The sequence below is a fragment of the Chelmon rostratus genome, chromosome 10 (assembly GCF_017976325.1).
Source record: "Chelmon rostratus isolate fCheRos1 chromosome 10, fCheRos1.pri, whole genome shotgun sequence".
Lineage (NCBI taxonomy): Eukaryota > Metazoa > Chordata > Actinopteri > Chaetodontiformes > Chaetodontidae > Chelmon > Chelmon rostratus.
The window spans coordinates 841,970-866,001 of NC_055667.1; the positions used below are offsets into that span (position 1 = coordinate 841,970).

A 24,032-nucleotide genomic window follows, 5' to 3' on the forward strand; every position below is an offset into this window, starting at 1 on the left:
CAGATCATAGTGTCCATACACTGTCCTGCCGAAGTAATCTCATGCAACATCCTCGCTGCAAATCTTGTTAAACCTGTCTAAAAAGGTCTGGGTGTTTGTTATGTGATTTAATTACCTAAAATAGTCAAAATAACACACCATTCTGGACGTGGCTTTCAGATGTGTTTATTTGACCTACATTCAATTTTGCTGTGTTGTCTATTAGTAGTTTAGAGTAAAAGCTGCTTCAAATACTGTATATACATTGAAAAAACAGCTCCTGTAGTCAGTCAACCTTAGCTGGGTATCAGTTTTTATGTTATTATAAATGAGACAGTATTTCATTGTTCTTACAGATGGACTCAATAGCCAAAGTATGTGGTTGATAAATAATATATGTGTGCTTGGGGATGGAAGGCTCAATCTAAACTGTGCTATTATGATATCAAATATGATTATTTGTATGCAGCATCTGTTCAAATGTAATATTTGCATGCGGAGGGCTGGACGCTGTTTTGTTGCATTCCTGCGGAGGGTTTGACCTTTGACCTGGTTGTTGCATTCCATAGAGGCTTGTCCTGCAGCAGCACCATAGCCAGCCCTGCACTCACATTGCTTCTATGCTACAGAGAGACGATGTGTGTTGAGCTAGTTTAGACAAAGCATTGGATACAGTAGCGACAATTATCAGGCGCTAGCAGATACAAAGCATCCTTTCAAGCTACAAGGAACGTTTTATTTTGGGTGCATACATAGTTAATCTAAAACGTAGTTAGCCATTTTGCTAAGCAGCTAAATCGCCATCGTATTGAGGTTGCTTTGTAGACACACAGCAGGCTAGCCGCAGACACCAGCGCAGAGGAAATGAAGGACAAACAAAAGAGAAAGAAGGAGCGGACCTGGGCTGAGGCGGCTCGCATGGTAAACAGTCTGTTTTGACCATTTTATTTGCTGCATGTAAATTATGTATGAATTAATATGAAGTGATGGATCCAGATGTGTAGTGGTGTTTGGACATTCTCCTCACGACCACAACCTGGACTCTGCTATAATATCAGCTAGCTATTAACACAGCAGCGCTAACCGAGCCAGCAGGCATGTTATGGTTAGATTAAATGTAACTGGGGGGCACATGTCTGTATGTCTTGCTGACATAAATAGCTACGCAATGCAACATGCTAACGATGGCTAGCTCGCTAACACCCACCTCTCGTATTTTAAGGTCTTTGTTTGCTAGGCAGCAAGCTAGCTAGCCCTACGCTAATTGCTATTTGAGCAACCCAAGTATCTAAAAAGATACGCTAGCGGTTCGACACGTTTTTGTGAACAAACCATTCAGTCAAGCGTGACCTTGTTAAATTCGTAACATTAATATAACGCTTAACCTGATGTAACAGATGATGTTGTTGACCATAAAGCACGCTAACATTAGCAAAGCTATTAGCTAACGTTAGCTGTATCTCAGCTAACTCAGCTGTCTTGTGAATCCACATTGCCACGAACTGTGCTGGAAAATAAAAGAAGTCCTGTTAACATGCGTTACATCAACCTGTCTCTGCCAGAAGATCAACGAGAAAAAACATCAGTATTCACGAAAGAAATGAAATTAGTCACATGAAACGGTTGAAAGGCAAACGTTAACTTAAATACCAGCGAGCTGGGGGGCGGGGGGTTATTTTCATAGCAGGTTATCCATGTATTTACTTAATTGAAGTACACACTCACAATCGGGCAGTTAGCTACATGTCGTATAAGTGCATTTATGATTGTGCAGAATTGTGGTTCGGTGGTGTTTTTGGTGTTTTGCGTGGAAAATGGGTTTTACACGCTACATGGGTCTGTTTTGGCCGGATAGGCCCTTGCTCCCTACTCATACAGCAGGTATATACTATGGACAAGAACCTTAGAGAAACCTGAATGACCAGATTTTGTTCCAGATGAATAGAAAAACACATTCACTGTCCTAGCAGCATACAATTTGCATAAATTCCAAAACATGGGTGTGATGCATACAGTGAAATTGGTGCGACTCACTTTTTTTGTTAAGAAGGTCTATTTAAGTAACAGTTGGGCTTTTTTTTTTTTTTGAAAGCATCCCTCATCATATACTGACACACACTACATGGGTATACCTGTGTGCAGTCCAGCAGCTCTGCCACATTTTCTGCTATAACAAAGTTTATGGTTGCCAGTTTCTGTTAAAGCTCTCTGAGAAACTTTAATTCAGCTATATGTTTATCATGGTCATAGTTAGCTGTGCTGTTGTACTGGACAGCGTTATATTACAATGGTTTCAACAAAACATGAGGTACATCTCCAGACAATGCAGTCAGGTTCAACTCAATGGCAGAATACAGCCTCAGTAACAAACACAGCTAAATCAATACCTCTCTGACAGCATCAGTCAAAACTCAGCGTTGTTATTTTCATAATGGTAGAATTTGTGGCTGAGCTGATGTGTTGGATTGTATTAGATTTTATGGGTGTACCTAATAGGTGTAGAGTTCAGTACATTCGCAAATCTACCATCAACAGCAAAATAACAAAATAACATCAAAACATTTCAGAGATGTACTCAAAGCTTAAGCCAAGCCTCAAGTAATTCAGCTATATATTCAGAGCATCCCAAAGCCAAATTTCATGCAAAATATTGGGAAATTAGCCGCTTCCACATTTGTTAACCTGCAACTCGTCTTGAGCCCCTTCTCAGACTTGAAATAGGATATATTTTCAGAGAGTTTTTCCTTACGTTCCCCTTGCAATACCAAGAAAAAGAAAAGAAGAAAATTGTGCTAATAATCAGATGAGTGCTTCCTCCTTAAGAATGTTAAGCTAAATGCTTACATACAGAATGTGAGTTTGCATAGAATAGACTGAATAACAAAACAATACTGGGAAGTGAAGTATAAATGCAAAAAAAAAAATGATTTTGTGTCACATTATTTTGACAAGTGAATATTTACTTAATGTTTATAATACAGCATTAGCATACATTATCCTGTTGTAGAAGCCATCGACTTTTCATCTTCAGGGGTTTTTTTTGTTTTTTTACAGGCGGCATGATGCTTGCTTTCAGAAATAGCTGGTATTCAACTGAATCCATTCTTCCTTCCACCTGTGAAATGTTCCTCAAGCCACCAGCTGCTACACCAGTCCAAAGCATGATCAATCCACCCCCGTGCTTAACGGCTGGAGAGGCGTTCTTTTCATGAAATTCTGCATGTTTTTTTTCTCTCAAAACATTCGTTCACTCATGGTCAAGTCATCGGGCTTTAGATGTTCATTTACAAATTTCTGACACTTAATTTGTGGTTGGGACTCTTTCTTCTGATGACTTTTTGATGAATGTCATATTCGTACAGATGTTGTTGCACTACCAATCTATAGTCTGCTAAATCTTCACGAAAGTATTTAGAAGTCAAATATGGGTTTTGATTTGCCTTTTTAGCAATCCTGCAAGTAGGACAGTATACTGGATTTATCGCCGTCAACAGTGTCTCATTCTGCCTCAACATGGATTTTGCAATAACATCATTACCATGATCAAAGTTTGGGCTTGTATAAAGAGTCTGGTTTACTGTGGCTGTGATAACATGCAGATAGAGGGCTATGCACAAACTCATAGAATGGTAACTGCTATTTTCCTTGCTTTAAAGGCAACATCAATCAAATGAAGATGTGGAGGGTAACACTATGGGCAATTAAGGCCACTTTTCGAATACCTATTTCTGCGCATTATGTCCATAAAAGGGTAAACCAATATAACGAGAGACATATTGCTTGTATATTATTTCAACATAAACATGTCTTTTAAAAGATCTACATACCTACACATCAGAAGATAAACAAAATGATGTCCTGTACGAGCAGTTGAATTATTCGCTCCTTCCAGCTTGACCTACATTAAGTGATGTGTGCGGGGTTTCCAGTGTAAGAAGATAAGGAAGATTTCAATGTCCCAGACAAATGGGAGGAATTCCGGTCACTTATTATCTGATAATTGATCTTATTTTCTCATGAAGTTTTTCCAGTATTTAGCGAGAGCGCTACAGCCGGCAGCTACGAAGCGGGCTGCAATATAAAGTCTACCAGCATTTGCACACCATCAATGTACCTTCACTAAAAGTGTTTGTTTGTGCCACTGACAGACTCAGTTATTTCTAATACCTGACAGCATTAAAGAAAGGATCCGTACAGAGATAGACCTTTTTGTTAAAGAGTATGTAAAATACACTAAATTCAAATGCAACAGCAACAAAATAAAGCTCACTAAAACCTTGTTGGTTAATTTTTCACTGTTCCCGCCCAGCTTTCACCACCAGCTCTGGCTTGGCTGAAGTAAAGTCATCATTCACCGAATCGGCAGAGGAAAACAGAAACCCTGGTTGTGTGACTCCTGTCCATCATGCAGTGCATGTTGTGCAGCCACCATGGCAGTGCTGGCCTTTTTTTTCTTTGGAACCTGTGTGTGTGTGTGCGCGCGTGTGCGTGTGTGTCTTAGGATTTCAGCTGCTCAACAGGTCGGCGTCTCCTTTGTCGTATTTTGCTTTTCATATTGTGCCAAACAATTTCAGTTCAAGACAGCAGGCAGGCCAGTTTAGGCCCCGTGCTCTTGTCCTATGAAGGCATGCTGTTGGAATACCTGCAGAATGTGGTTTGACATTGTCTTGCTGAAATGAACAAGGTATACCCTGAAAAACCCTGTTGTCTACTTGGCAGCATATGTTGCTCCAAAACCTGTATATTTAATTCAACATTAATGGTGCCTTCACAAATGTGCATGGTTACCCATGCCATGTGCACTAACACACCCCCACACCATCATGGATGCTGGCTTTTGAGCTGTGCACTATTAACAACCTGAAGGACACGGCATCCATGATTTCCTGGTGTTTTTTAACAGTGCAGAAGTTTTCCTCTGTATCTTTAAAAATTATGTGCTGTTTTCCAGGTTTTGGAGAACTTCTCTGATGCACCCATGACTCCCAAACAAATCCTCCATGTCATCCAGACCAAGGGGCTGAAGGAAATGCGGTCAGACACACACACACACACACACACACACACACACACACACACAGTTTTTTGTAGGAACTGTTGAACCTGATTGCAGTAATTGATGTCAGAAGTCTTTTATTCTTTTATTCCCACGTTGGAAAGTAGTATTTTTTATTATAACAGAGTTCTTTCATTTTCTTCTACATGCACTGCTTGGCCCACTGCTGACCTATATAGGAGGTAAGTTGGATGATCATAGACCTTCATTGCACATTCTTATTATTTATCTTATGTAACCAAACACCTCTCCTTTTTCATGCTCTTTCATATTCTCAAAGGCCCATGCTTACTCTTTGTGCATTGGGTTTGCATGGTTAAGGCAAACACTAACTGTAACTGTGGGAAACATTACTGTCACCATTTCAATTCAGTTTTTTTTTATAGCGCCAAATCACAACTGAAGTTGTCTCAGGACACTTTCCATATAGAGCAGGTACAGACCAAACTCTTTATCTGCAGCACACACATTTGACCCATAATATATTATTCATTTGATAGGGTTGATACATATAGGTACTGCTACATTTGAATGAAATACAACTGGTGCAATATACACTACCAGTCAAAAGTTCTGACGCACCTTCTCGCTCAATGGTTTTTATTTATTGTTATTACTTTATTGCTTGTAGAGTCATACTGAAGACAACAAAACTATGAAGCGCACATATGGAATTATGTAGTGAACAAAAAAAGGTTAAACAAACCAGAATATGTTTTATATTTTAGATTCTTGGAAGAAGCCCCCTTTTGCTTTGCTTTGCACACTCTTGGCATTCTCTCTATCAGCCTCATGAAGAAGTTACCTGAAATGGCTTTCAATGAACAGGTGTGCCATGTCAAGAGTTAATTTGTGGAATTTCTTGCCTTCTTAATGTGTGTGAGACCATCAGTTGTGTTGTGCAGAAGTAGGTTTGGTACACAGTTAACAGCCCTATTTGACTACTGTTGTAATCCATATTATGGCAAGAACCACTCAGTTAAGTAAAGAGAAACAACAGTAAGTCATTACTCTGAGACATGAATGTCTGTCAATCTGGAAAGTTTCAAGAACTTTGAATGTATCCTCAAGTGGAAATCTGTGCTTTGGTCTGATGAGTCCAAATTTGAGATTTTGGTTCCATCCGCCATGTCTTTGTGAGATGCAGAAAAAGGTGAGCAGATTGTTTCAACATGTCTGGTTCCCACCGTGTAGCATGGAGGAGGAGGTGTGATGGTGTGGGGGTGCTTTGCTGGTGACACTGTTGGTGATTTATTCAAAATTCAAGGCACCCTTTACCAGCGTGGCTACCACAACATTCTGCAGCGACATGCCATCCCATCTAGTTCGCACTTAGTTGGACCATCATTTGTTTTTCAACACTTAAATGACCCCAAACACAACTTCAGGCTATGTAAGGGCTATTTGACCAAGAAGGAGAGTGATGGAGTGCTGCATCAGATGGCTTGGCCTCCACAATCACCTGACCTGAACCCGACTGAGAAGGTTTGGGATGAGGTGACTGCCTCATGTAGCTGAATGAGAGATGCCAAGAGTGTGCAAAGCTGTCATCAAAGCAAAAGGGGGCTTCTTCCAAGAATCTAAAATATAAAACATATTCTGATTTGTTTAACCCCTTTCTTGTTTACTACATAATTCCATTTGTGTTCTTTCATAGTTTTGATGTCTACAGTATGAATCTACAAATATTGAGTGAGAGGGTGTGTCAGACTTCTAGCTGTAACTGATGCAAATGATGCAATAATCAAGATACACTCAATTATTTCAAACAGCTTGTGATGGGAGAAGTGTGGGCATTTTGGACCAATATAGGTTGACATAAAAGAACCAGTGACTAATTTTCAAAATACTAGTTTTCCCTCTGAGCTTGGTGAATTCATTTGTTTGTTCACTTCAAAGGAATCTCTATCTTAATGACAACGATAAGGTGTGCTTTAACATTTAACGACAGTATTTTCACTTGTTCAATCATTCATCATATGGTGTCACTTATACTCGATAAATATTCTTTCTGTTAAATGTGTCAGAAAGTCAAGTGATGCAATAATCAAGATAATCATTTATCAAAGATTTCCTACACGGATTGTCGTTTTGAATAGCAAAACCAAACAGCCCGCTTTCTGTGTTTTAAATCTCAAAACAACACAGCATCTTTGTCCCAGAAACAAGTAAAACGCAGTGCTTAGAGCTCTGTTTAAATAAATGTTCATTTGGAGTTGCCCAAGTGCTGGCTGTCACGTCAGTTAGCCACAGGTGGTGAAATCAGAAATTAAATCAATAGATAATCTTTTAGGCAGAAATGAAGACTGCAGTGTTTGCACTTCTAAAATCACACTCTTTCACTCTTTGTGAACAGGTTGTGAATTGCGGTATCTGCAGAAAACCAGCAGCCATTAGAGTAAAGAGGAGGGTGTGCAGAGTGTCAAATGGAGTCATACTGGAACTGGAATGTCACAGTCGTTGTTTAGCTCCAGACGTTTGATGTCATGTGTCTTCACAGCATTGTTTCTTTACAGTTGATAATGAATTGTTTAACAACACCACATTATCTGTCACATTTGGTAGGCTGTTATAAAGTCCTCAAATCTGTTACTGATTGAAAGAGTGAAAGTGACAGCATCAGAAGTCCTGAGCTGTTTGTAAACAAAGGTTATGCATGTCCAGTAAGAAAATCAATCCTCAACTAATCGCTTAAGTCATTTTCCAAGTACAAATGTCAAACATTTATGGAAAATTTCAGGACTTGAAAAATCTGAACTTGACATGAGTATTTACAGTAACATGCAAGTCTTTATGCTGATTGTTCAGTGCTATTTTATTTTGTTGCCCAATCATAGCTCCAAAATTTTGGTTAGCTTTAATTAAGGGTGAAAGATACGGACAAACTCTGCTGTCATGGTATATGTAATTTTCTAGAATGATTTGAATATATGTATATCATATATATACATATTAATATATACAGTTAAATTCATGCAAAGTGTATTAATTCTTTTCATTGATTAAAAAACCAGACAGGCATGTCTGATATATCAGGTATTTAACAACTGCAATGCACTAGACAAGCCAAAACAAAGTACTTCATCACACTGCACAAGTTTTTCCCTCGCCACTGTTTTTCCTCACCTCATGCGTGCTTGTTGGGTCTCTGTCAATAAAGAGTTTGGTCTGTACCTGTTCTATATGGAAAGTGTCCTGAGACAACTTCAGTTGTGATTTGACGCTATATAAATAAAACTGAATTGATCTGAACTGAAATTGTCATATTGCTCAGCCTTAGCTTTCATTAGTTTTGTTCACACAGGGATGTACTGTTATGGCAAGCCTTATGACAAATATTAGCAACATTAGCAACACTGCCTGCTAGCTGCATGAGTGGCCATATGTGATTAGTATAACCAGCCTGACAATGGCTCTTTAAGATGAGATAAACAAGTGTTTTGTGTTTAATCTAATGATGCAGAGATTCAAAGTGACACTGGAAAAAGTGATAAACAGTGAAGTGACAACTGAAAACATAGAGTTCATGCTCCTTAGCCAATTGCACATAGTGTTAGTTGGCTAATTTACACATCCCCGGACTGTGTGTGCGTGTGCGTGTGTGTGCACACAGTGGTACAGCTCCTTTGGCCTGCCTGGTCACCATGCTGCACTCCCAGGTGAGGGGAGACCGAGTCAAGAACAGCATCTTCTTCAAGCTGCCTGGACGAATGAGCCTGTTCACTCTCAAGGTATTCAACTACTCAACCATGACCATCTTCACTCACAACACACTTCACCAGGCTGCTGCTGAAGGTCATTTCTGTGAGTTTTCATTACCATCATCATTGGCGTGAGTAGAAGGTTTGACTCAGTTACTTAAGATAATCCACAGGTTGCGTAATGAATATTTTTATTGGGATCTTACCACTGAAGCACACCTGCTGACCTATTGATGAAATGCTCTCATTTATGAGCTGAAGACAATATAGACAATCTATTTCTTTTTATGAGTTAATTAACAATTCTGCGTAATCCAGTGAAGTCAGTATGGACGTCAAAAGACGCCTGATTGGTGGCTGTAATTGTTTATCGGTATATATACACTACAGGGTAAAACTGACTCATTCAAGCACATTATTTTGTTTACTTCAGTGTAGCAGGGGATTATATGCATAATCACCAGACTTTGTGGTGTGCATCACAATGCAGAGAACACTGTTTTTCACCTGCTAACCCTTTCCCTGGACTGTTCACACTCTGTAGAAGAATGCCCTCCAGTGGACAAAGACAACATCAGAGTCGGAGACGCCAACAGAGCCGGCTGGCAGTGCCGCTACCCCGGCTTCCAGCAGCAGCACCCCTGCAGTGGGCTCGGCTGTGGCTGCAGTCGGCCCCACTGAGGCCACTGAGCAGGAGAGCTGCGACTCCATCGAGACCACCGCTGCTGCTAGTGGAGACAATGACGGTAACGCCACACCACACACCAGTGACCTGTCATTGTGTGTACACCAGAGGCCCAGTTTTGTTGTATTGAACAGTTGATTTCAGGCTGCATTGTCTTTGTGAACGCTTCCAAACAACAAAAGAATCCAGAAAACAGAACTGCTGAGGCGGATCAATTGTTTCTTTAAATGCACCTCTCTCCTTGCTTGTATATGAGCTGTGAGGACATGGCTCTGTTGAGCGGGGTTGCGGCCTGGCTAGCAAGCAGGACCACGGTATAGGTGCCCCCTGGAGTAACCTAATTAAACACTCAATATACCACCACACCAAATTCCATGCTCAAGAGTTCAATTCAATTTTGAGTTATGTTTCCAAATAATTACAAGTTACTTTTCCTGATTCCACATGAAGCACTCTTCACATCATTTACTTATTTAAAAAAAAATATGTCGCCTTCGCCTGGTTTACCTGTTACTCCTGTTATTTCCTTCTTCCAAAAAAGTGTAGACGAACTCGGGGAACAAAAGCCAGGGGTGTCTGTGAAGAAAAAAAAAGACAGGAGTTCAGTTTTCATTAAAACAAAATTATGACTGGTGTGTTAATTGCATGCTGAATTATTGGAGCATGCAGGGCCAAATTGCCATGTGATCGGTTGCTGACAAGCGATGAATAATTTCTAAACTACTCTGTGCCCACTCCACATAAAACACACAGGCTACATTACATCACTTCCAGCAAACTCCACGGTGAACGATGAGGGTAAAACAGCGTCACTTGTCTGTTTTAGCCAAATATTCTCTGCCCAAGCTCAGCTAAAAACACAAAAACACTGACTCCATCAGCCTCCTGAGCCTGTTTGCACCTGGTCTTCACCTATCTCTCCTGTGTTCCTCAGCTGCCTCACTTTAGCTGTGGTGCTCATGTCGATGCAGAATAAATGTAGAGGAAACACTGGTGGTGGCATCCTCATAATGTCGAAGAGTTTCGCAGGCAACGATGCAAAGGGTGACTCATGTTTCAGAGCAGTGCCACACAGAGGACCTCACATACACAAATCATTGATTTCTGGATATGCAATGAATAATGAAAAAGAAGAGGGAGAATGAGATAGTTCTTGATCATATTCTGGTACTTGGACAGACTTCTCCCTGGCAGTAATGAAGATTTTGCTTGTGTTTGTGTGGATCTCAACACAAGTGCAGTGAACGAGCGTATCGTCAGTGGTATATTCTCCTCTTATTGATGTAGGTACTGATCATAGTTCAGTTTTCTGAGTGTGAGTAGGTGGAGGCGGAGCAGACAGCTGCAAAGATTAAAACGAGATCTGTTGCATGAGACACGCTAGTAGGAAAAACACTTTTTCAGTAAAATCCTTGTCAAAAGCAATCATGAGGTACGAAAGTGTTGCCATAGAGAGCAGGTGGTTGCTGAGGTTACACTGGCTCCAGTGTTTTTATTTTAAACCCTAATACAGGTACTTAACAGTAATACATATCACCATTTGTACTTCTGCAACTAGCTAGTCATACTGCAGTTATTTTGGTGAAAGTAATGCAAAACTAGTGTAATCAGTAATGTATTAACCCACACAGACAGCAGTATTGTAAATTAACTTATCATCATTATTATTATTTAAAATGACAGTAGCTACTAACATAACGTGTTACATTTTGAGATCTCTGCGCAACACTGATGACCACATATGCTCTGTACTCTGCTAGACTGTTGCACTCTGTGCCCTTGTTCCTTCCACCCTAGGTTTGTAACAATGAGCTTGGCATGAATGGTGCAATAGTGGTAACATTAATACAGATTCTGCCAAGCCACTGTTTGTTAATGTTGCTCTATGTTAAGATATGAGGAATGAACATGAGGAAAGCAGCTTCAGCTGCTGTTTCGCTAAGATGCCAAGATGCCAGTGGAAAATATGTGATAAGTGTCACTGCAGTGTTTGTCTGAGTCAAGGGTCAGTGTTTTCCCGAGGTTTCTGGAGGGCTTAGGTGCTGTGGTCAAGTTAGGGGGTTGTGGGGTTTTGGAGCCCTCCCTCAAGAAAATTTGATTTTGGTTGACAAAAAACTATGCATTTTCATGAAATTGTATACAATTATATTCCAGCATTTGTTAAAAAAAAAGAACCCACACAGGTTATAGTTTGTAGTAGAAGCTAACCAGCGTGTGGGTGTGGTATTGATATTAGGATTTTATCTTTATGTCATCCATACTCTAATTCTCATTTATGAAGATTTTTTTTAATTCTCACTTTCACTAAATGATGAATTCAGAACAGGATTAGACTTGATTTATATTTTAAGTATAACCAAATATTGTTTCTAGAGCCACAACAGTAAGGCTTACAACAGCAAAGCTACTTTACACACTCAGTCTCACTGAAAACAAATCTAAAATGTCTAAAATAGATAACATTCTTGACATCAAAATACTGAGTGAAGTTTAGAAAGAATGAACACATGCAGTAGTCAGTATCAGTCTGTCCACCTCTCCTCTATATGATTCACTGCCTGCAGGTCGGTTGTCGAGAGAGGAGGGGATGGTTAGGAGTAAGAGGAAGATAAACAGTTAGGCTCTACACAGACAGCTTCCATTTTAGCTTTGTCATAGAAGCTGACTATTAGCTTAACAATGGTGCTGTGCTTGTGTGGACACAGCAGATTTCATTACGTTCAGCTAAGGCGCTGTAAAGAAAACAGACTGCCTTTTCTTTGTACAAGTCATGTAAATGTTGTAACAACATGAAGTGTGTCGGCCACTGCGCACTCCTCTTCTAAGTGTTTATAGAGGATCTATGCTGTTTCAAAATGTGTGTGACAGAGTTGTAAATGTTTTTTTCCCTAACCTGAAGCCTCGGTGGATGAGAGCTCGTCCAGCGCCTCTTGCTCTACAGACCTGCAGGCTCCTAGTACCCAGCCTCAAACCCGCCTTAGCAGGGCAGCAGGACAGCAGGGACGCACAGACACACAGCAGACCCAACATGCTCAACACGCCCAGACTAGACTGAGCCGCTCAAGACAGGTCAGTGTCCCGCATGAAGCCACTGGCTGCCCTACCTTTACAATGGAAATTGTAATGTGTTCATTATATGATTTGAGAGAAACTCTACGTTGTCATGCGGAGCACTGTTTATTTTAGAGTCGAATGTGAATATTATTAACTCTTGAAAGACTATCTTAACAAGTTTAAGTCATTAGCCGTGTCTCCCAGTTATATGTTTGGACTTGATCGGAAGGACAGAAAAACAGCACTAACTGTAGAACTGTCTACTGTCTCCACCTTTCCATCCCACCATTTGCGTACAGTCAGGGAGACAGAGGAAGAAAGCAGTCATGATGCCTCGTGTTGTCCTCACCCCTCTAAAAGTGAATGGAGAGCACGTCCCGTCAGGTAAGAACCACTGACAACAATGGCATTAACAACACACCAAAAATGAAATTCGGAATTCAGACAGTTGATTGGCCTGAAAGGTCAGACCTCAACATTAACCTGAAGATGAACAAGATGGGAAGCATACTCATAAAACAATAAAAAGGGGTTTCATTGAATCCATTCACCAAATATCTAAAAGCAAGATATCCTGGAAAAAAATACCCGCCAGGCCTCACAGACTGGTACTCCTGTCTGTGTGTCTGTTTGTGTGTGTGTGTGTCTGTGTCTGTCTGGTTATGCATAAACCTGCAGATAACTTAGCATCAGGCTGAGTGGCTTTGATAACATGGTTTTCATTGTGTCAGGACCCATGAAAAGAAGTCGAGGAGGGGTGGATGTAGACTTTGAAACACCAGGCTCCATCCTGGTCAACACCAACATCAGAGCCCTCATCAATGTGCGGACCTTCTCAGCCTTTCCCACACACTCTCAGCAACAGCTGCTGCAGCTGCTTCCAGAAGTGGACCGACAGGTATGTAGTTTTAGGTCTGTAGTGATGTTGTATACCGTAATAGAACTATCACACAAAATTAGAAATCAGAAAAGAATAAAACATTATTTTGTTTCAACATCACAGGTCATTTTCTCTGCATTTTTTCAACTGTCAAATTGTCAAGTCCAAAAAACTTGGGACACTGTGTAAAATATAAATAGAAACAGAATGTGACAATTGGTAAAACACTGAAAACTTAGCATAGCATAAAGACAACATATCAAATGTTGAAACTGTGAAATTTCATTGGTTTTGAAAATGATATCCTCATTTAGAATTTGGTGCCAGCAACACGTTTCAAATAAGTTAGGACCAGGTCATGTTTAGCACTCTGTTGCATCACCTCTTCTTTTAACAACACTCATTGCTGTCATTATGCTGCCTCTGTTACTACGAAGCCATGCTGTTGGAATACCTGCAGAATGTGGTTTGACATTGTCTTGCTAAAATGAACAAGGCCTTCCTTGAAGAAGATGTTGTCATCTTTGCAGCACATGTTGGTCAAAAACCTATATATATATCGTAGAGCATTAATGTTGCCTTCACAAATTTGCAGGTTACCAATACCATGTGCACAAATGTAACCTCATACCATCACTGATGCTGGTTTTTGCATGGTCCCTCTCCTCTTTAGCCCAGAGGAGGCAGCGTCCAGGATTTCCAAAAAGAAATTAAAATTTAGACTCATCAGACCACAGGACAGTTTTCCACTTTGCCTCAGTCCATCTTAAACGAGCTCAGGTCCAGAGAAGGCAGCAGTGTTTCTGGATCTGGTTTTATAAACGTTTCCTCTTTGCATGGTAGAGTCTCAGCTTGTATTTGTGGATGCAGTGATGAACTGTGTTCACAGACAAATGCTTTTTGGCAGTGTTCCTGAGCCCATGTAGTGATGCCCACTACAGAATCCTGTCTGTCAATGCTCAGTGCTGTCTGAGGGCCTGAACACGTCCATCCACTGTTAGTTTTCAGCCTTGTTCCTTGTGTTCAGAGATTTCTTCAGATTCTCTGAATCTTTAAATGACATGTTCTGTAGACAATGAAATCTCCAAAAGCTTTGCAATTTAAGGTTGAGAAACATTATTCTTAAATTATTGCTCTACTTTCCATCACAGTGAGTCACAGAGTGATGCACCCCTCCCCATCTTTACTTCAGAAAGACTCGCCTCTCTGGGAGGCTCTTTTTTTACCAATCATGTTACTAACCTGTTGTCAGTTAACCTGATTTGTTGTGAGATGTTCCACCAGGTGTTGTCTTTCAGCATTTCACAACTTTTCCAGTCTTTTTTGTCCGTGTCCCAACAGTTCTAGATGAGGATATAATTTTCAAAAAATGAAACATTTGTTATGTTGTCTTTGTGCTATTTTCATTTAAATAATGGCTTTCACTGTTTTGAAAATCTTCACAATCTGTTTCTATTTGTTTTGCACAGCGTCCCAACTTTTTTGGAAACAGGCTTGTTTGTTTAATATTCCTTCTGAACAAACCCCCCCCACACATTTATTCGACCCATTCGAATATCTATTCTTGCATATTATGTCCATAAGAGAGAAAACCAATACAACAAGAGACTTACTACTTGTATATTATGTCTATATAAGCATGTCTTTGAAAAGATCTACATACCCATACATTACAAAGCAAACAAATAAACTAATGTCCTTTTCAGTGTTGTTGATTTATGCACTTGTTTCAGCTTGACCTACATTTCATTTTCAATCAATAAAAGTGATCTTGTGTGCATAGTTTCCTGGACGATTTCAATGTCCTGGACAAACAGGAGGAATTCCAGTCACTTATCTGATTATACAGCCTAGTACAGCATAGGGCACAGTCAGAGAGAAAAGGAAGCTGAGACTACACACCCCAAATAAGAATCATTCTGACAAAACACTCAATACAGAATGGGTCAAAGGAAAAAGATTCTGCTGATAGAAACGAACGAAAGAGCAGGGGAAGTTAACAAATGAATAGAAGATTCTAATACACTGCTCACAAAAATTAAAGGAGCACCTTTTTCATTGGCCTTGGCATGAATTGAATTAAACCTGTCTGATAAATTTTTGGTTGGTTAAGCAGCTGAGGGCCTCGTTAATCAATTTCAGCTGTATTGGTGTTCATGGAATAAACAACAGGTGCACTTCAGTGGCAACAATTAGAAAACCCTCAAAACAGGACTGGTTTTACATGTGGAGGTCATTTCAAGTTTCTCCCTCTTCATCTTTTTCGGCTGGTTTTCCACTCGTGCTGATTTTGGCTTGCGTAAATATCCCTACTTGCAGTATGAGGCGATTCCTTAACCCTACAGAAGTTGCACAGGTTGTCCAACTTCTCCAGGATGGCACATCCACCCGTGCTGCAGCAAGAAGGTTTAATGTGTCTCCCAGCACAATCTCCAGAACATGGAGGAGATTTCAGGAGACTGGTGGTTATTCTCGGAGAGCTGGACAGGGCCGTAGAAGGTCCTCAACCCCTCAGCAGGACCGATACCTGCTCCTTTGTGCAAGGCGGAACAGGCTGAGCACTGCTCGTGCCCTACAGAATGACCTCCAGAGGGCCACTGGTGTGAATGTCTCTACCCAAACAATCAGGAGCAGACTTCATGAAGGTGGCCTGAGGGCCCGACGTCCTGTAGTGGGCCCTGTGCTCACTGCCCAGCACCGTGGAGCTCGACTGGCATTTGCTCAAGAACACCAGAATTGGCAAGTCCGCCACTGGCGCCCTTTACTTTTCACAGACGAGAGCAGGTTCACCCTGAGCACCTGTGATAGACATGAAAGAGTCTGGAGAAGACAAGGAGAACGCTATGCTGACTGCAACGTCGTTCAACATGACAGGTTTGGTGGTGGGTCAGTGATGGTCTGGGGAGGCATATCCATGGAGGGACGCACAGACCTCTACTGCCTAGGAAATGGTGCTCTGACTGCCATAAGGTATCGAGATGAAATCCTTGAACCCATTGTCAGACCCTACGCTGGTGCAGTAGGTCCTGGTTTCCTCCTAATGCACGACAATGCCCGGCCTCACGTGGCAAGAGTATGCAGGCAGTACCTGGAGGATGAAGGAATTGAAACAATTGAATGGCCGTCACGATCCCCTGACTTAAACCCAATAGAACATCTCTGGGACATTATGTTTCGGTCCATTAGGCGCCGCCAGGTTGCTCCTCAGACTGTACAACAGCTCAGGGATGCCCTCACACAGATCTGGGAGGAAATGCCACAAGACGCCATCCGTCGTCTCATTAGGAGCATGCCGCGACGTTGTCAAGCATGCATACAAGCTCGTGGGGGCCACACAAGATACTGAAAAGCATTTTGAGTGGCAAAAATTAAGTTTTGGAAAAAATGGACTAGCCCTTAACATCTTCATTTCACTCTGATTTTACGGTGTCTTCACAATTGCGCCCTCTGTAAGCTGAAAACTTTTATTTCCATTGAAAGACTTGGCATCCTTTTGTTCCTAAAACAGTGCCCTGTCATTATTGGTATAGATATCCAACTTCATATTTTGATCTGATGTATCTTATGTGTTTCTTTAAGGTGCTCCTTTAATTTTTGTGAGCAGTGTAGAAGAATAGTAAGAATTAGACTACTTTTCAATCTAACATCAGATCTGGATGGAAAGTATTGTTCTTGAAAATGAATTTGTAATATTTTTTGTGATTTGCTACTTCAGTACAGAAAGAATAAATATTACCACTATGTAACAACTGTGCCGCAATATAGCACATTGGCCACACATGGTACCACCAGTTGCTAGATGTAGCTCAGCTCAGTCACATTTACTGTGAAATACAGGCCATGTTTTATCATTGTTAGGGTCAATTTGATGCATGTGAGGCATAGGCCACTCTGCTCCTCAGGTGTATTAGAAGTAGAATCTGCTCTATTGGCCAAGTATGTGTGTGCATAAAAGGAAGTCCGTTTGATCAAACACTGTGCCACAGATGACATAAAATTAGATAACTTTATTAATTACCGCCTCGGTGCTACACTCCTTAGGTATATTCATTGTCTTAGTGTTATTTGTACACTGTGTCCTCTCTTGCAGATTGGACCTGATGGTATGGCCAGACTAAGTAGTTCAGCTCTCAACAATGAGTTCTTCACCCATGCTTCTCAGAGCTGGAAAGAAAGGCTGGCCGAGGGTAAGTGATTGGTCAGTCTTGGACAAGCTAACACATTTTACTGAGGCTTCTGCCATGCTTAAAAAGTCATATTAGATGAGACCTGATGGGAATGTATTGATTACTTTGGGAAATTAACTAGTGATGGCAGCAGCAAAGTAGTCACAAGGTTGTTATGAGGAAGGTGAGGAAATCATGAATACCAGCATTGAAATCCATGCCAAAAGGCAGCAATGTGCTCCTGCATACTTTACATGGTGTGAATGAAAAGGAGGACATTCAGTGTAAAAATGAACAAAAAACACACTTCTGCATGATCTTGGTGACTCAGTCCATTCAGGGATCTGATTCAGAGAATGTCTTGTTTTTGTAGCTCTGATAGTACTTTCTTGGAACATTACTACAACTGAACACCCTACAACCTTGTTGTATCAATTGAAAGGCAGCTGACTCAGGTTTATACAGACTATTAAACTGGTTCATGCTCCATCAAGTTCAGATGTGGAGCTACTCTTCAAATGTTAACATGTGTTTGACCTGTTTAGGCGAATTCACCCACGAGATGCAAGTGCGTTTCCGGCAGGAAATGGAGAAAGAGAAGAAGGTAGAGGCTTGGAAGGAGAAGTTTTTTGAAGAGTACCATGGGCAAAAGTAAGAGCCTACCCATTTTACCCAAGTCTGAATTCACTGTTCACGCAACAGCCGTATTAGGTTTTGTCATATTTTGGGTGGTTAATTTGAAGTTAGAACATTGTTAACATTTATTAGTTGGCTGTAGTAGTAGTAGTAGACTGACGATCATTGACAACAAGTGTTAATAAGAAAGTCGTTGATGCAGATATTCATTTTGCCACATGTTTAAGAACTCTCAACTACTTTCATCTCCTTTGCCATCCTCCATTAGGTCTAGGCAACTTTAGTATGACCCACATCAGTCATGGCCACTGTAATATCTAGACAAGTGTATGCATATCACAGTGGAAACAAAGCCGTTCCACAATTTGCTAAAATGTAGTTTGTGTATCTGTAGGTCTGGCCTGACACAAGAGGAGTCCCTAAAGCTTACCATGAGTGAAGCCAGTGAAGTTGCAGCCAGTGTGCTGGATGGTGATGTGGCTGTGGTTGCAACTGGTGCCCCCAAGAGACGCAGTGTGGGTCGGCGGAGGAGAGATGGGAGGATGAGGAGACGCACACGGGCTGACCTGCGACGCAGAGCCCGTCGGACCCTCTGCAAGGCCACTCCTCCAGCCATACAGTCTGCAGAAGCAGCTGAGGCCAGCGCTGCTCTGGACATCTCAGCAGTCTCTATTGGCTCTCCTATGTCTGACAACACAGTGGTTCAAGGCGAGGTTGTGCTGCAGGCTGAGTGTGGTGTGGAGCTCCTAGCTGAGAGTCCCTCCATGGAGCCAAAGCCCTCTCCCACGCCAGAGCCAATCACATTGCCAGCCCCCACTTCTACTCCCACTCCCACTCCCACGCCTAGCCCCAGCCCCAGCCCTGCCTCCACCAGCGCAAACGAAGAGCCTGAAGTTACGGCCCGCCTGCTCCCAGAAGAGGCTGCGCCTGTACTGGCTTCCACCTCCTCCCCTTCGTCCTCTTCTTCCTCCTCTTCTTCATCTGCCTCCTCACCTGCCTCCTCACCCTCCTCACCTTCTGATAGACAGGGAGCTTTTGCTGCAGGCCTGGACTCTTCCTCATCCTCCTCAGCGTCCTCCAGTGCCGCAGTTGCAGCCGATCCCCTGGATGACACAGCTTCCGTGGTCACTTCTATCACAGGAGGTACAGCCACCAGCAGCCGTGAGAGCAGCCCCTCAGCCAGCCCAGCCACCACCCCTGTACCCAGCTCCCAGCTGAAGGAGCAGAAGAGAAGGCCTCATGAGACTCAGGCCTTCTCCAGCTTCCCCGAAAAGAGGCCGCGGCTCGACGACCGTCAGTCCTTTCGTACCACAATTGACAGTGTCCGTTCGGAGAAGCCGCAGCCGACAACAGAAGAGCCCAAGGTGCCGCCTATCCGGGTAAGACTTCGTTGTATAAACCAAAGCGCTCAAAGGCTCCTTATCCATTCAAATCTGATTTGTGCACAAAAACCTGTTCAGAAATTGTTATCCAAAAAGTATGTTAAGTATGACCCACTGTCCTTTTGTCTCTGTCCTAGATTCAACTGTCCAGAATCAAACCTCCCTGGGTCAAAGGGCACCCCACCTACCAGATCTGCCCCCGGATCGTGCCCCCCGGCGAAGGCTCACGGCGGTCGGGGACGGGGGGCGCGCGCACCCTGGCGGACATCAAAGCCCGTGCCCAGCAAGCCCGGGCCCAACGCGAGGCCGCTGCTGCTGTTGCAGCCACTAGCAACGGGACAGGGCAGACAGGGGTCAGGCTGCGGCCTACTGCTGGGCTACCGGATAGCAGCAGTGGACGACGAACGCGAGAGCATCCGGGACCTATCGAGCCCGGAGGAGGAGGAGGAGGAGGAGGGGGAGGAGGCGGGGGAGGAGGAGGAAGTGGAAGAAGGGGAGGTGGTGGGATGGAGGAGCAGGGATCATCTTCAGGCATTAATTCATCTGGAACACAACTACAGCTTCTCAGTGTAGAGCCCACTCCCCAGCCTTCCCCTTCACTGTCTACTGCTTCACCCTCCATGTCTTTGGAGCCCCCACAGACCCCAAGCCCTCTTCTAGAGGAAGCATCTGAGGGGCCAGAGACTGGAGAGGAAATGCAAGCAACATCAGCCAGTGTCCTCCAATGTTCCTCCAATGGGCTCACAGACAAGGCAGTTGACTTGCCCTCTCCAGAGCCCGACACTGCATCTGAGTCTTCAGCTACCCAGTCGGCAAAGCAAAGCCAGGTTCCTGAGTCTGCCACTGTCTCCTCTGAGAGGGTAGACCAGGGTGAAAAACCCTCTTTGGCCCCAACGTCCATCCCAGATTCCCTTCCCAGGTTCGGGGCTCAGGGTGTGGACGTTATTCATACGCTGGCCAGCTCCTGTCAGCCCAAAGAACAGGTACATGGGAAGGAGGCTGGACTGGGTGGTGTTATCCAGCATGGTTCCCACCATGTGGACCACCAGGAGGTATTCTCTCACTCAGTTACAGAGAGTCGACAAACAGATGCACCCTCTTCCCAGCATGTGGTTTCCTCTGGCGGTGAGAAAGATGATGAGGCTGGGACACATAGCGACTCCACGGAAACCGCTTCTGACTGTGAGAATGAGAGCCAGGAGGATGAGCAGCACCCTGACCAGGACTGGTGCCCCCAGCTGAGCACCCAGAGAAATGGACAGCTGGTCATCTGCAGCCCTCCTCCTCAGAACCAGCAGCCAGTCATCCAGGCCCACGTTTCCAGCCGCCAAGGTCACACTGTCATTCAGCCTTGCTTCCCCAATGCCCTGCCTCACCCGCAGCACAGTCACCCCCATTCCCAGGACCACCAGTTGCTCCCCACAGTCCACCCACGGGCACTTAGGGATACCAACGTTGTGGTCAAAATGGAGCCTGGAGATGATTGTAGAATCTCCAGACAGACCTCTGCTGAAGAGGAGTGTCATGGAGGTTTAAAGCTCTCTGTCACTCACCTAACTGCTGCTGCTGCCTCCAAGAGGCTGGCCAGCTCAGCCAGACCAGTGTCCAGTGTGGAGGCCAACAACCCTTTGGTCACTCAGCTGCTGCAGGGCACCCTGCCCCTGGAGAAAGCTCTACCCTCACACACTGCCAACAGGCTGGAGATCAGCCGATTGCCAGGACCCCAACACAGACCACCAGTGGGAAGGACCCCAGGGCCACACAGCAGGCCTGAGGTCTCAGCCCAGACCCCTAGCCCAGAACTGACTGCAGCCAGCCGCCCCGTCTCCTGTCTAATGGAGGCCTCAGCCGTATTGCAGTATCAGTCCCAGCAGGCCCCCGGGGCTGTCCCAGTCATCACCTCTCTGCCACCCTCTTCATCCTCCTCCAGTTCTTTGACCTGTAGAAGTAAGCCAGACCTTTGCTCTCAGACTGCTGTGGAGTCTGCAGTTATCAAAGACTCTCATGGTCCTCAGCCCTCACAAGGGGCCACGCCAGACAGGCCCCAGCCATCCCACCGGACCATGCCTAATGGCCCTTCTCCTTCCCATGCAGACCCTTGTCCCACAGAGGTGGTGCCTACTATAAAGATCAACTGGAGGCCCCCACAGTCTCAGCTCCCCCACCCTCACCAACAGCAGCTGTCACCTGCACCCACTGTGAAGAATGAAGTTGGTGCACGCCCCTCTTGCCAGGCTCTACCCAAATCCTCCCCCACTAAATCCATGAGTGCTACCAAAAAGGAACCTGGGAGCTCCGTGGACAGCTACCTGAGTGGAGGGGCGATGGAGGGACTCCTCAACATGGAGATGACTTTAGCCAGGATGGCAAAGAAGGACCAGAGCAAAGTGACCTACTCCTCTGGCTCCCCCTCCTCCTCTTCCCCATCACCCTTCTCATCTGCATCCTCCCTTCCCTTCCAGCTGTCTGGCATGCTCCCCAAGCAATGTGGAGGTGTTGGAGGAGTAAGCTACACAGCCAATGTGTCAGTGATGGACAACGGTGGTTTCTCCCGTAGCATGACAGACGGCGTTCTCCAGCTGCGCCCCCGCTTGGCCTCCACCCAAACCACCCTCAGCATCCAAGCTTTTACTGACAGTACGGCTGAGGAGGTGGCGCTCAAGTGCTCATGCCGCCTCAAAGCCATGATCATGTGCCAAGGCTGCGGTGCCTTCTGCCATGACGATTGCATTGGGCCCTCCAAACTGTGTGTGTCTTGTCTGGTGGTAAGATAGTATGTTGAAGTCCCTGTGCACTGTAGGACTGCTATCTGTACAATATCAGCAGCGAGACTGGGGGGCTCCAGCCTGTACAGAAACCTGATTAGGGTAGAACACACAGGAGGACCCGGACAGGCAAGATTTGCCTTGTGTAATATATTTGGTCTGTATCTTTTGTTGCAGATTTTCAAATTGTTTTTAGCTGTTCTGATATATTATTATTATTGTTATTATTATTATTATTGTTATTATTGTGAATTTGGGGCATGATTGATTGTAAATTGTGCCTTTTTTTTGTTTTCTCTCCTCAAAAACATTTACCTCATCTTATCTTGCTCCACCTGATATTCGGTGGCCATCATTGTTTCGGTCCCTTGTTTCCTCAGCAAACAGGGACTTGTTGTCTCTTTGCGCAAAGAAGTATTTTTTTAACCATTAAAATGAGTAAATGACATTGTTTCACTGTTTTGTGTTTTGACTCATTTAATGGTTCCTTAAAACTCCCATCTATACTCTATACTGAATCGTCATTATTTTTTCTGAACATAAATGAATCATCGGTGCTGGCCACCTCCAATACAAGACACCTGCACAGGCTTTTATGTGTAGACTGTGTAAAGATGCCTGAAGTTATCAACAAGTTGAAGCTAGGCACATGCACTGATCAAGGCAGAAACGTCTGTGCTGGAGCTTCTCAAGTCCAGATGAGACATGGTGCAAAAGGAGGTAGGCATTGATATGAGTAGCTGTGCACATGTCCTTCACTGGTCAAAGGATGTAATAAAGAGGATGCAGGAATTGTATTAGGATTGCTCATAACTGTGTGACCCACCTTTAATGAGCACTCCCAGCTCTTCATTTTCCTTCACCACATGTCTCTGAGTAGTAATGTGGTTTTAACTTATCAGCAGTCAGGTACTGGCTTCTCCTGCTTCTTGCCTTGTAGTGCTGGCAGAAGAGTGTAACACATTTACCTTTGAAGTAGGGTTTTCCACAGCAACAAATGAGCTTTGAAATAGCTCAGAATGGCTGTACAAAAGCTGATTGTATCTAACAGTCCTACCTCTAAAAATAATAATATGTAAAAGTTTGATTCAGTACAAATATACAGTCAGTCCTCATTTATTCCGTGTTAACCTTTATTTCAAGAGCAACTTAAAGACCAATCCATACACAGCCATCATTAACACATAGACAATACAAAATAAATATTCACCATCACTTTGTTCTTCATCACCAAATAAATACCAAATATGTGCAGCTCGATATTCCCAGTGTATTGCAATGTACTCAAAATAGTTTGTGACAATAAAAAGGAAAATCATATAAACAGAAGCACAAAAAAAATCTTTAGAAAATTATTTAAAAACTTTCAGTTACAAAATATTTGCACTTAAAAAGATCGCAGTATTTTAAATAAATAATAAGATATATAAAACAATTCATAGTTGATATCTTAAAATATTTCCTCTTTGTTCAACAATGCAGAGGAAATGAATCCCTTCTCTTGGTTACCGGTAAAATCTTCTCAGGTAGCATTTTGAAATAAATAAATAAAAAAAGATAATGAATAATAAATAGGCCAACATAAGAAATAATACAGCAGACATGAATAAGTTATTAAACCAACATTTGCAAAGGACTTAAATAGTTAAACAGCAATAGTAAGAATGAAACTACAAACTAGTCCTGGAGGTGCAACATCACTATGCTCATATAGAATACTATCAACAT

At 43.1% G+C, this 24,032-nt stretch overlaps 1 protein-coding gene across 1 annotated transcript; it reads left to right on the forward strand.

Moving 5' to 3' along the window:
- Positions 1-568: 568 nt before the first annotated feature.
- Positions 569-22,752, forward strand: asxl1 (ASXL transcriptional regulator 1). The gene is made up of 11 exons (XM_041945734.1): positions 569-900; positions 4,931-5,014; positions 8,647-8,766; positions 9,281-9,482; positions 12,321-12,490; positions 12,775-12,859; positions 13,207-13,373; positions 17,446-17,542; positions 18,067-18,172; positions 18,552-19,536; positions 19,677-22,752. Exons 1-11 carry the CDS (start codon positions 844-846, stop codon positions 22,311-22,313), a joined length of 4,710 nt encoding a protein of 1,569 aa, XP_041801668.1. The 5' UTR covers positions 569-843; the 3' UTR covers positions 22,314-22,752.
- Positions 22,753-24,032: the final 1,280 nt, after the last annotated feature.

What these genes read in the sequence shown, in the direction of transcription:
- asxl1 (XM_041945734.1), top strand. Translation starts at nt 844, where the DNA reads ATGAAGGACAAACAAAAGAGAAAGAAGGAGCGGACCTGGGCTGAGGCG. An exon ending in TGCTAGTGGAGACAATGACG is followed by an intron (nt 9,483 to 12,320) that starts GTAACGCCACAC and finishes CCTAACCTGAAG; the next exon opens with CCTCGGTGGATGAGAGCTCG. An exon ending in TGGAGAGCACGTCCCGTCAG is followed by an intron (nt 12,860 to 13,206) that starts GTAAGAACCACT and finishes TCATTGTGTCAG; the next exon opens with GACCCATGAAAAGAAGTCGA.